Source organism: Tamandua tetradactyla, chromosome 5 (assembly GCF_023851605.1).
Source record: "Tamandua tetradactyla isolate mTamTet1 chromosome 5, mTamTet1.pri, whole genome shotgun sequence".
In the NCBI taxonomy this organism is placed as follows: Eukaryota; Metazoa; Chordata; class Mammalia; order Pilosa; family Myrmecophagidae; genus Tamandua; species Tamandua tetradactyla.
Genome location: NC_135331.1, coordinates 164406919 through 164420674, shown reverse-complemented (window position 1 = coordinate 164420674; position 13756 = coordinate 164406919). Strand labels below are relative to the sequence as shown.

At 32.7% G+C, this 13756-nt stretch overlaps 1 protein-coding gene across 12 annotated transcripts in view; it reads left to right on the top strand.

Moving 5' to 3' along the window:
- ATG5 (autophagy related 5) overlaps positions 1–13756 on the top strand; it is a 336061-nt gene that overhangs the window by 62875 nt on the left and 259430 nt on the right. For all 12 annotated transcript variants that reach the window (XM_077162536.1, XM_077162541.1, XM_077162533.1 and 9 more), the window contains exon 4: positions 9351–9429. In XM_077162536.1, coding sequence (XP_077018651.1) covers positions 9351–9429 — 79 coding nt within the window. The remainder of the gene's footprint in view (positions 1–9350; positions 9430–13756) is intronic.

Genomic DNA, 13756 nt, shown 5'->3' with positions numbered 1-13756 from the left:
TGATAGTGTGCCCTATGACCTTGTGGAACTCACTTATTAATTCTAGGAAGTTTTTGTAGATTTCTGAGGATTTTCTATGTAGTTAGTCATGACATCTGCAAACAGAGATAGTTTTATTTATTTATATTTATTTTTTCCATATTGCTGTGGACAGAACTTTCAATACTGTGTTAAGTAAAGGTGGTGAGAGTGGACATCCTTCTGTAGTTCTTGATTTTAAGGAAAATTCATTTAGTCTTTTACCATTAAGTATGCTGTTAGCTGAAGGTTTTTTGTAGATGTTTTCTCTTAAGTTTTTATCCCTAACTTGCTGAGAGTTCTTATTATGAATGGGTGTTGTATTTTGTCAAGTGCTTTTTGTGTCAGTCGATAAGATCATATGATTTTTCTTCTTTATCTTTTTTTAAAATTTTTTATTTCTAAGCAGATAAAGGCTTAATTTAACTGGTGCCCTGCTGGCAGTGGTGCCAGCTAAGCCCTGATCCAGGTTCGATAGTATCGAAACTAAAAGAATTTAGAGACCAGAGAGCCAGTAGTAATAAGTAGTAAAGTTTAAAGAAGTTCATCAGAAAGAGAGAGTACACGTTAAAGAGGTTAATGCGGATGTGCCCAAGGGAAAGCACACACCTCTTTATCTTTTTTATATAGTGGATTATACTGTTTGGATTTTGAATGTTGAACCAGCCTTGCATACCTGGAATAAATCCCACCTGCCCATGGTGTGCAGTTCTTTTTATATGTGTTGTATTCTGTTTGCTAATATTTTGTTGGAAATTTTAATGTTTAAGTTCATGAGAAATATTGGTAGTGTTTTTCTGTTTTTGTGTACTGCCTTGGTCTTGTTTCAATATCAGCGTAATATTTACCTCACAAAATAAGTGGGGAAATATTCTTTTTCTTGTGTTTTCTGAAAGAGATTATGTAAAAGTAGTATTGATTCTTTAAATGTTAGTATTATTCAATAAAACCATTGAGCCATGTCTTCTAAATTTTCAAATTTATGAACACAGAATTATTCAGAGTAATTCCTTATTGTCTTTTTCATGGCTGCAGAATCTCTAATGATATCCCATCCCGAATCTGTTCTTGATATTTGTGATTTGTATATTCTCTCTTTATCTTTGTCAGTTTTGTTAGAGCTTTTTCAATTGATTTCCCCCCCCCAAACCATTTTTTTGTTTCATCTTTCTCTATTGATTTTCTATTTTTGGTTTCATTGATTTTTGTTTTCTTTATTATTTTCTTCCTTCTGCTTGCTTTAGGTTTATTTTGTGTTTTTCTAGTTTCTTGAGATTTGAAACCATACCTCATTTTTCATGTAAGCATACAGTGCTATACATTTTCCTTTCAGCCTGGCTTTAGCCTACAACCTATAACCTTTGATACATTGTGGTTTCACTTCATTAAGTTCTAAGTATTTTTTTAAATTTTCTTTGAGACTTCTTCAGTTGATGGATTATATACAAGTATGTTGTATACTTTTGATGTTTTAGAGATTTTTCGCTTGTCTTTCTTTTATTAATTTTAATTTGATTCCATTCTGAATGATTTCACTGCTTTTAAATTTGTTGCAATTCATCCTTCACTTTTTTTTTCCTTCTTTTTGCATGGACAGGCACCAGGAATCGAACCTGAGTCTCTAGCATGGCAGGCGAGAATTCTGCTACTGAGCCATATCACACAACCCTGTCCTTCACTTTTGATTCTTTCATTATCCAATCCTTAGATTCTGCCTTCTAAATATTTCTTGAATTTCTCACCTTCTTTACCTAGGTTCAGTCCCATCTAATTGCTCACTTAGGATATTTTAGTAGTTTCTTAATTCGTCACTTGTTTCCCCTTCTTAAAAACCCTTTTCTGACTTACAGTCATCTATAGTATAAATAATATACTAAATATTATAAATTATAAATAATGTAGTATAAATTCAGACACTAGCATAACACATGTATAAGGCCCTCCATGAACCTTCTTATTTCTAGATCAACAAAATAGTTTGTCTTAATGAATGCTGGATGATATTCTTTGCTTCTTTTCCTTTGTATGTGTTGTTCTCTGAGCCTTTGTTACTTTCCCCAGTGTCCTTTTTTGTCTTTGTTCCTTTGAACTCTTGCTCATAACTTCTACCTTAAGCATCACCTCTTTTGTGATTACCGTATCCAAAAGTCATCATTTCTACCTTCAGACCTTCTCTATAGTATGCACATATTTCCTGTATGCTTGTCATATTGTCACTGCGTATTGTAACATAATCCAGTGTTCAGATTCCAGCTATGTCACTTAATAGCTGTATAACCTTGGGCAAATTGTTTAATCTTTCTTTGTTTCAGTTCTTTTTATCTGTAAAATGGGGTTAATAATGATATCTTCTAAACGATTAAATGAGTTAAAACACCTGAAGTGCTTAGAACTTGCACAGAGCAAATTCTCAGTAGGCCCTAGGAGTTGTCATCAGTGTTGTAGTCCTCTTCCTCCTCATATTAATTGTTGATAAAATTTTCTGTCATCTGTGTCACGTCCCTGAACAGGGAGTTGTATCTTAAGCAATAGTATATAAGAGGCATTAAGTAAATGTTTGTTCAGTGGATGAATAAATGAATGTAGATTAGTCCCTCCATTTTATTGAGAAAACCCATAAACAAGTAAAGTAACTTGTTCAAGTAATGAGCAAGTAGGAGCAGTTTTGAGCGTCTCAGTTCAGAACTCTTTCTAGCATGCCTATTGACACTGTATTTGTTAGGGTTTTTCTTCCTCCCAGTTTTATATCTGTTCTCTCTAATTCCTTGTGTTAATTGCCAATATTAGAATAGAAAAAATACTTAAAAATGAATATTACATATAATACCTACTTAATGAAGGTATTATACCAAGGAAGTATTATCTGATTAGCACATTATCCTCTGTGCTGCTTGTCCCTTAAACTTTTTTAACCTTTTTATTGTTATACAAAGCAAAGAATAAAAAAACAATAGTTTCAAAGCACTTTTCAACAAGTAGTTACAAGACAGATCCCAAAGTTTGTCATGGGCTACCATACGATCCTCTCAGATTTTTCCTTCTAGCTACTCCAGAATATAAGAGGCTAGAAGGCTTAAATATTTTTTTATCTTCATAATCAACTTTTTTTTTTGTGAAAAATAACATGTATACCAAAAAAAGCTATAAATTTCAAAGCACAGCATCACAATTATTTGTAAAACATATTTCAGAGTTTGGCATGGGTTACAATTCCACAATTTTAGGTTTTTACTTCTAGCTGCACTAAGATACTGGAGATTAAAAGGCTTTAGTTTAATGATTCAGCAGTCATATTCATTTGTGAAGTACTATCTACTCTGTATAATTTCACCCCCATCTTTGATCTTTCTAATCCTCTCTTTAGGTGTGTTTGGGCTATGGCCATTCTAACTTTTTCATGTTGGAAGGGTCCATTAATGATATGGAGTAGGAAGTTGGAACTATCTGATGTTTTGGAGGGCTGGCTCCTCTAGGTTTCAGGACTTATCTGGTCCAGAGACCCATCTGGAGGTTGTAGGTTTCTGGAAAGTTACTCTAATGCATGGAACCCTTGTGGTATCTTATATATTGCTCTAGGTGTTCTTTAGGATTTGCTGTCATGGTCCTGGTTGTGGTTTGGCCAAGTTATGATAGGTTGCAATGTTTAACTGAAGCTTGCGTGAGAGTGACCTCCAGAGTAACTTCCTGACTCTGTTTGAACTCTCCCAGTCACTAATACTCTATTAGTTATACTTCTTTCCCCCCTTTTGGTCAGGGTGAAATTGTTAATCCGACAGTAGTACCAGGGCCGAATTCACCCCTGGGAGTCATCTCCCACATCGACAGGTAGACTTTTACATATGTTATGTCCCACATAGCAGGGAGACCAATGATTTCATTTTTAGAGTTAGGCTTAGAAAGAGAGTGAGGCCACATCTGAGCAACAAAAGTTGTCCCTTACATTTTAATTTTTAAGAATTTACGGGAAATGGGCAGTGCATTCTACTTTGAATAGAATCTTATTTTTGGACTGATTTGAATTCTTAGTCAGCAGAGGGTGCTCTAACATTGCTTTTTAAGTGATGAAGTTTCTTGTATTCAAGAAATACTCAAGCATTCATTATTTGTTACTTTAATATTAGGATTATTTTAAGAGTACAGTTTTTGGTTCTTTTAAAAGGTAGCTATACTTAAGTGTTAGATTTCAGGCCCTTAGGTCATATATAAAAAAGAATCGCCAGTGGGAGATTATTATTCTGTATAAATTGTCTTATTTTCAGGACTGGTTGTTGAAAATAATAAGTCGAAACTATCTAGAATTAAAAAAAGAAGAACAAATATTGATTCTACTCTTAAACATAGACATAATAGAGTGGACTAGAGTTTAATATGATACCTCTGTGATTTTAAAAGTACATTTTAGCAAAGTGCTTTGGTGAAGGCTTTTATAGTTTTTCTTAAATTGTTTTTAATAACTTCAGCATCTTAATTATAAATGTATCTAAATATAAATGCAAAATGTAGACTTTTTCCATTTGTCAGTCATATTTTTAAGGTTATGAATTTTTAGAATTTCATTAATTATTCTGTAAACTTAAGATTTTTAAAATGTGATTAACATGGCATTTTGTACAGTGTTTTCACGTGAATTAGTTTTGTACTTTTAAAAATATAGTTCTTACATTACATTGCTCATTTTGGATACAATTAGAAAGCTGAGAAACAGTGCTTCTCTACAGTTGTATTTGTATCATAGAGTAAGGCAGAATAATTGATAGTAATCATTAAATTATTTTGCTTTACATTTATAGTTCTACCCCTTTTTTATTCAATGAAATGTTATTCTGTTTTCAGTAAAAATTACTAATGTAGCAAACCCAACAATAGTATGTATTTGTTTAAGTGAAATGTGTTTGGGCAGTTATTCTCTAGTATATGGGGAACATTCCTTTCATTGTTGATCTTAGATGTTTAGGCCAGAGTAAGCACCCTTGTTGGTTGTTTCACTGTGTTTGAATATGTATATATATTTTAGCAGTATTTAAAGGGTAAAAAAGAAAAAATCTAAACATGAAAATATTTCATGTTTAGAATTGGATCTGTTAAAGAGTGATGTAAAGAAGAGAAAGAAAAAGAAAAACGTGAAATTAGACCAAACACTTAATAGTCAGGTGATGGAGTTTTTTATAGGGCTGTAGATACTCCAGGTTCAAATCCTCATCATCTCTTTCAATTAAATTTGGATTAGATGGCAGGAGGAGTAGCAACATAACAACCAGTGATTACATTATTATTTACTTATTTAGAGTTAAAGCTATGTGGTTTCCTTTTGGGTTTTGAAGCCTCTGGTAAAAGCGTATGCAATGTCTGTTGAGAGTTGTGCAGATCAGTACTTTTGAACTCCTTGACATCAGTCAGACTAAAGAGTAAGAGAAATTCAGTGCCTTTAAAGTTTTACCAGTTTTCTTTTGTAGATTTTCTTGAGTATGTATAGAATTATCAGAAATAAGCAATCTGGAACCAATTAATTGAGATAGTATATATATTAAGAATTAGTACCCTGAGGGTGCATGGGTGGTTCAGTGGTAGAATGCTCGGCTTTCATGTGGGAGACTTGGGTTTGATTCCCAGACCATGCACCCTGCTTCCCGTCCCCGCCCCACAAAAGAGTATCCTTGCATCAAAGTCATTCTTACATGAACGTCTACATTGAATGTATATCCTGTAGAATTTGACAGTAAAAATAAGTAAATAGTTATTTTACTCTTAAGTTTTTCTGGTTTGTTTTTATTTTTAAAGACTGTTATAAAATAATTATTAAGTATTACATTATTTAAAATGCTTTTATGTTAATACTTTCAGTGTATTTAAATTCAAATGTAATTTTTAGAAATCATAGTATTTAAATTTTCATCCTAATCCTTAGTATACCAGAAAAAAGAGCTATATCATTTACTATATGGGTCCAATGAACTTTTTTTTAAAGTTATTTTGTAAATAATTTGAGGAAGTAAGAATAAAGGAGTAGTGTATGCCAACTTTATTAGAAATTTTAATAACCAGTTAAAGCACTTTCAGTTTTTTATTCCACGTTTTCCTGTTTTTTGAAGATATATATATGTAAATGGGCAGTGTTCTCTAAATGCCATCAACCACTCATCTCTTGCATACATAAAGCTAAAAAATGTGCATCTTGTAAATATTTGATTCTAGATTTCAAATAGGTTTCTAAGAGGTTCTAATTTGTCATTACTTATGACTCTTCTTGCACCTAATGGGAATATTTGAATAATTTTTAAAACCTTTAACAGCTTAGTTTTGTTGTAAAATATTTTTATTTTAAAATTAATAAACACCAATTAGAATGATCAGTCTAATGATTTTTTTTTTTACTTCTACATCATCCAATTCCTTCCATTCATCTTTTTCATATAAATCTGCCCTTCAGTATTTGCCCACAGACTGTTAAGTAAATTATAGTACACAAATGGCAAAAAAGATGAAGAAATACAGTCACACATCCTTTTAGCAAAATAGACAAGATCCCGGTTCTTGTCATAAAATATTGTGGGATGAAATTCTTTCTGTTAAGTGACTGAATGGATAAGAATAGTATATGTTCTTTTTGTCTTTAGAAATATATTGTTGACTCATCAATTCTTAAGTTCTATAAAATTCATCTAGGATGTCATCATTTAAGATTTATTTCACTTCAGTTTTGCCATCGTTAAAGTCTAAAGTATTGCTGCCTCTTTCTATTTATCTTCTCATTTGTCTAGTAATTGTGAAACCTCTTCCTTTTTCTGTTTTCTATTCCTTGCCATTATAGGCACAAAATAAACATTCTGAATTTTCAGCTTTGTTAATGGTTGCTAAAAGCAGACTCCAAAGATGGGGTCTCCATTCTTATTTTACACTTTCTCGAAATATGATATAATAGTTTAGGTGACACAGTAAGAAAATGGAAGAAAGATGTAGTAGTGATGACTTACTTTATTATGTATCATCTTTCTAAGTATTCTTCCATTTCTTATTTTTTATTTATTTTTTTTACGTGGGCAGGCACCGGGAATCGAACCCAGGTCCTTGGGCATGGCAGGCAAGCATTCTTACCTGCTGAGCCACTGTGGCCCGCCCCCATTTCTTATTTTAATCATTTTTTTAAACATAGCTGGGAATAATTCATTATTAATGATGAAATAATTCTTAGGATGATCCAGAGGAGCAAGGTGAATGAGGTTTTTGTTTGTTTGATTTTAAATTAAGTTTTCTATTTATTTGGAAGTTCTTTAAGAAAAAATAAAAAGTCATGAAGTGTCAACCCTTAAAATAGTTAGAATTGCTTTAAAAGTTAACTGAGAACCTAAAATTTGATCCATTGGCTCTTGATGGTATACCAAGAGCTACCTATTCTATTGAGCTGTAGATTGTTATTGATTTATGCATTCAGCAGGTATTCATTGATTATCTATCTACATTGTTTGAGGTTTGATACCCTTATAATTGTTGTGTTTTAATATATTAAAAATATTGATGATTGAGTCTTATATTTAATTTATCTTTTGATCCTAATATTTATTTTAAAATTGTATAAAATTTTATATAACATTATAGATTACTTTAAGATACAGTACTTGATTTAATTTTAGAATTTGTTTACAGTTCTGTTTGTGAATGGCAGGAATGTGTGCATGTAGCACTGAATTGCTTTTGATTAGTTCCTTATAAAATCTATCTAAATGATCGGCTACATCATTTGCTAAAGGAATTCAGTGTAATTTTTGCAGTGCTATTTAGAACTTGGTAAAAGCAACATGGCTTTGAAAATTTTTAGTTTATGAATGTCAGTTAAATCAAACCTTATCTATTAATTGCCTACATTCGTTCTTAACCTAGTTGCAGGTATCTAAAAGGGGCATTCTAAAAAAATTTGGCCTATTTTGTAAAAGCACAAGGCATTATATAGAGCTTGTACAATTTTAGTAGTTCAGAAAGAAGGATCAGAATAGGCAAGAATCTGTAACTTGTCTTTAATTACTGTTTTAATTTTAGTTTTTGACAGGCCATGATTTTTCCTGGTTTCAAAATTTCTTGAAGTAATGATAGTATTAGGAAACGTTCTGTTACTTAGAGAGTACAAAATTTCTTTCAGTATTCCTTTCTAGTTATGAAGGATTAATTTTAGATGTTAACTTAAAGAGAAATTAAGGATACAACATACATAAGATGAAAGTTATCCACTGTTTGCAGGGAAGCCATTCTAAATTCATCCTAAATATGTATATGATCTCTAATAACTGATAACTTCCATAATTATATTATATAGAAGAAAGCAGACATAAATAGTACTAGCGAGTGTCAGTCAGGTGATATTTGGAGGTCACTCATTTTGAGAGAAATTAGATTTATTTTCAAATTTTGAAGCTCCTTTTTGTTGGAATTACTTAACTATAAAAAATTATACAAATAAGAACAGCACTATACATAGCATTTAGTATTCCTTTTTGCTTTTGTTGGGAATATTATTTAATTCTGATTCACTAATAAAGCTATATCATTAAAAGTTTAGATTTCTTTAAAAGTATGGCTTAAAAATAAGATTTGTCCATTGAAATCTGCAGGGTTTGTATTATTAACCGTTATTGCTAAATAATTTGCTTCACTGGAAATATGGTTATTCTAAGAGAAGTCTTTTGATTTTTAATATAGTAAGTCTAAAGCTTATTTTTTCAAAAACTTTTAGAATTGACTCAGAGAAAACTATTTGACAACTTGGAAAAAAATGTTCATGTTCTATTGTTATGTGAAAAAGCGGGTTATATTACAATTTGTAGAAGATAATCCTAATCCATATTTAGATATGTATGTGTAGATAAAATTGCAAATTTATGTGATAGCATTAACAGTAATAACTATGCAATGGGTGATTTGCATACTTTTTAGGTACTTTTCTTAGTCTTAATTTTCAAAAATTTAAAATTTTAGAAATAAAGAATATATTTAAATAAACTTCTAAAAATAGTTGCCCAATATAAATACTGAGATGGCAATTAGATACCTCAATATTGTAACAACACAGTGTATATGGCTTATAAATGATACCTTAGCATGGTCCCATTATGAGGGGAATGAGATGATTAGGGGAATGAAATGTTTAGAAGAAAAACCACCTGATGCCTGAAAAGTATACCATATTTTAGTCTTGGCACATAACTAATAACTGTATAAAATGTTACCTCTCTGTAATTTTCAGCAGTAACCCTTAACATTTGATACTAAAACATGCTGGAAATATATTTTGGAAGTAATAACTTTAAATTTTATTCTCTTAAAATATACTCTTTCATTTTTAGGCATTATCCAATTGGTTTGCTATTTGATCTTCTTGCATCAAGTTCTGCTCTTCCTTGGAACATCACAGTACATTTTAAGGTATAGTTTAAATAGCATTTCCCATTTGTCCCACTTGTGATAATAAGTTCACTTAGAATAGGATTTTTTAGTAAGTGAAGTTGTTTATTACTTATCCCTTGACACATTTCAGTTGCTAAGCTGCTTTCAGTATTTGTCTGTAAAATATCTTCATTTCTTCCTAATTCTTGGCAGAACTGTTTAAACATTTAATGTTTAAACGTCTTTTCTTTGTTAGAACTGAATATGCCGTCTTTAGCATTTATAATATTTTGGAAAATATGTGGTAATTAAAGGAAAAAAAATACCTCAGAAAGTACAGAAACCCTTGGTGTAGGTGTCCTTAAGGGAATAGAGAGGAAGACATTCTAACTCAAGTATTGCTAAGGCTATTTTGATTCAATTCAGAGAAGAGTTAGGAGATATAAGTCCCAAGGCTTGTCTAAATCTGTTTTGAAAAGGACTAATTTTTGTAGTTTGTAGCACCAGACCAAATAGTTTAAATCTTTGTATGGTTTCGTTTTGTCTCAGTATATTATAAAGTGCTAATTCTGAATTTTATCCTTTCTCTCTAATCACCTGTCTCCTCCACTGCCATCTCTACCCCCACTTGATATCACAAGCATCACTGAAGGATCAGAAACACTTCTATTAGTAGATCACTAAAGATTCTCAAATGGCAATGGGTGGTGGGGAAATGCCTGTAATGTTTGAGAAAGTCATTTAGCTGTCTCTGGTAGAGGAATGCTTATAGTGTTTGAAAAAATAATTTAGGTGTCTCTGATTTACCTTCCCATGGGGGCACCCATTCAGAATCATTGCCCAAAGGCTATTCACCCATTCTTTTTAAAATATTCTTACTGAGATATCTTAACACACGTATAGTCCATCCAAAGTATACAATCAGTGGCTCACAGTATCATCACATAGTTGTGTATTCATTACCATGATCATTTTTAGAACATTCACATCACTCCAGAAAAAGAAAAAGAAAAAAAAAAACCTTATACATTCTATACCCTTACCCCTCCCTCTCATTGACCACTAATGTCTACTCAATTTTTATTTTTTTACCCCTTATTCCTCCCCCATTATTTATTTATTTACCTTATTTTTTTTTACTCATCTGTCCATACCCTGTATAAAAGGAGCATCAGACACAAGGTTTCACAATTACACAGTCACATTGTAAAAGCTATATAGTTATCCAATCATCTTCAAGAGGCAAGGCTACTAGAATGCATAGCCTTTCAACTCTGTTTGAAATCTCTCAACCACTGAAACTTTATTTTGTCTCATTTCTCTCTTCCCCCTCTTGGTCAAGAAGGCTTTCTCAATCCCATGATGCCAGGTCCTAGTGAATCCTGGGAGTCCTGTCCCATGTTGCCAGGGATTTACACCCCTGGGAGTTATGTCCCACCTAGTGGGTAGGGCAGTGAGTTCACCTGCCGAGTTGACTTAAGGAAAGAGGCCACATCTGAGCAACAAAAGAGGTTCTCTGGGGGGTGACTCTTAGGCATAATTATAAGTAGGCTTAGCTTCTCCTCTGTAGAAATAAGTTTTGTAGGGGCGAACCCTAAGATCGAGGTCTCAACCTATTGAATTGGTTGTCCCCACTGCTTGCAAAAATATCAGAAATTCCCCAGTTGGAAAGTTGACCATTTTCTCCATTCTCCCTAGTTCCCCAAGAGGACTTTGCAAATACTTTTTTATTCTCTACCCAAATTACTCTCGCGTGTATCGGAGTATTGCACTAAGCTATACAAACCAACAAGATTTCATGCCCTAATCAAGATTCCAAGTTAGTATGGTATTTGAGTAAACTGACCATACAAGTTAAATTAGAAAATGTACTGGCCAAACTATAAATTTTGCACCAAATAAACATCTTCTCCTTTGGTCTCACACAGAAGTTGAAGTTTTAACCTATGGGCTGTAGCATCCTTTATGCTGTATTGTGATTTGCCTTAGTCCTATCCAGATCAGCTTCATTCATATCTCTAGTCAAAGTCTGGTCACTTTTTAATCTGTTGCTGCATGGGGCAGTGCTGACTTTCATAATTTCAGAGCTATAATCTGAGTCTCAGGTGTCACATAAATACCTGAAGTTTCAGTAAATAACCAGGTTATATACAAATAGCTCAGTATCTCAGAATTTAGAAATAACTGTTACCATTCCGGAATAGATGTGCTCACCCATTCTTGCTAAATGTTTTTCTTTTCAGTCTTACTGAACATAAATTCATGTATTATTAAAATTGTCTGAAATTTAAGAACCATTGCTGTTTGCAGTCAGGTGAAGGGGTTTAGCAAGTACCAAAGGGAAGTAAGAATCACGACACTGGAAATTAAAGCATGTTTGTCATTTCATGAAATAGGTTATTGATACATAAACCAACTTAGCTTAATGAAATTTTACACACTTGAAGGAATTTGTCATTCTGCAACAATGATAAAATTATTCTCTTAAAGCAACAAAGCAACTTGATACAGATTAGCCTTTGATATAGTCAAGGCCTACATTTTGCACTTGTATTGAAACTTCAGAAAGTCAAGAGGGAACATTTAGGTTTTTATTTAAGCTACCTGCACAGTGAAAGTGTTCATGCCCTAATGAGAGTTTTGTACTCTTAGAATGAATTTCTTATTATTAGCTATGTTCTTGAGATCTAGACCTATTAGGTCAGTCAGATTTTTGACGTGCACAGATTTTTGACGTGCACAGAGTTGATACTGTTGGCTAGAGGGATTTGAAGATGGATTGAAAAGCCAAATTAAATTATGGTAGACAAACACACAGGTGACTATCATTGCTCAGAAAAAGAGGAATATTTAGGGGAAACTAAAACCACAGTAACCAGTGAAAAGGCAGGTTTTGGAAAGGGGTATGAAGAAAAAGAATAGTGAGAAAAAGAAGAAAACTTTAGAGATAAAAAATAATCAAACTGGAGGCTGAATGAGAGAATAGATTTATTTAAATTTATAGAGTTAGTCAGTGCAGATGTCACTAATGATGTAACATGTATGATTAATCCTAAAAGTTAAATGGTTAGTTGGATGAAGGTTAGTTTGGAAAGTCTTTATGATGTATGAAAAAGTGATTATTTTATGTTGTCAGCACTAGTGATTTATGTTCAGAGCCCTGTGAAGTCCTAGAAATTGGAGCTGAATATTTTAATTTGTTTATTAAATCTTAGTATATAATAATTAACTTGCATAAAAATTTATATGGTAGTTGTAAAGTACTGAGTAACTGTCACTAATTTCCTCTTTTCTGACTTCTGACCTTAAAAACGTCACTTAAACTTTGGGATTTTTTTCCCCCTATACATTTGCATTAATGTGCTTTGCACAGTACCATGACACTACAGATTTCATTTATGGTTGAACCAACTATAGAGAGCAAGGACATGATTCCAATGTGCATGCAAAGCAAGCACTGCATATATACAATAGCTTCAGCCTAAAATATGGGGAGGTAAAACTACTCCAAGTATTAAGGGCCAAGATTCCATATTACCTAACAGGGCTTTCCTGTTTTGCTGGAAAAGATTAAAAATAGTTGTAGTCATTAGATTGTTTCGTGTGAAATGTTCTCTAAAAGTCTGTGAAATCTAGGTTAAACTATATTACAGCTACCCATTTATTTATTCATTCAAGTATTTGAGAATCTACTATGTGCCAGGTACTGTTGTAGAAGTTTGGGACACATGAGTAAGTGAAACAGACAAAGACAACAAAAAAACTCATTTTATGGTACCCAGCATTTCTTATAATGCCCGGCACTACAAAATAAGGCCTCTGAACTTATTTGTTGACTAGTCAGTGGACTGTAATAATGATAGGAAAGCCTTGGGATTGTTATGATTGGTGTAGTACAATGGTGCTCAGAGTGGTCTGTGGACCCTTCAGGGGTTCCCAACACCCTTTCAGGGGATCCATGAGGATAAATGTATTTTCATAATAGTATTAAGATGTTATTTGCTCTTTCCACTGTCTTTACCTTTGCATTGATGCATAAAAGTAATGGTCGTCAAAATCTGCTGGCGTCTTGACACACAAAAACATGGTACTACAAACGTACTAATGATCATTATATTCTTCACTGCCATACTCTTGCAGTAAAAGTAATGCCTGGATAACTGTTCTGGATGAAGCAATACAGGTTATTGTTTAGTATTAATATCAACTCTTAGGTGCGTGTTATTTTGATATCCTGTGTGACAAAATGGGAAGTACATATGAAGCATGTCTGCTGCATACCAAATATGATGGTTGCTTGTGGAAAAGCACTTTTGCCTTTGTTTGTGTTGCAAGCTGAACTAGCCAGTTTTTCAGGAAATACCAT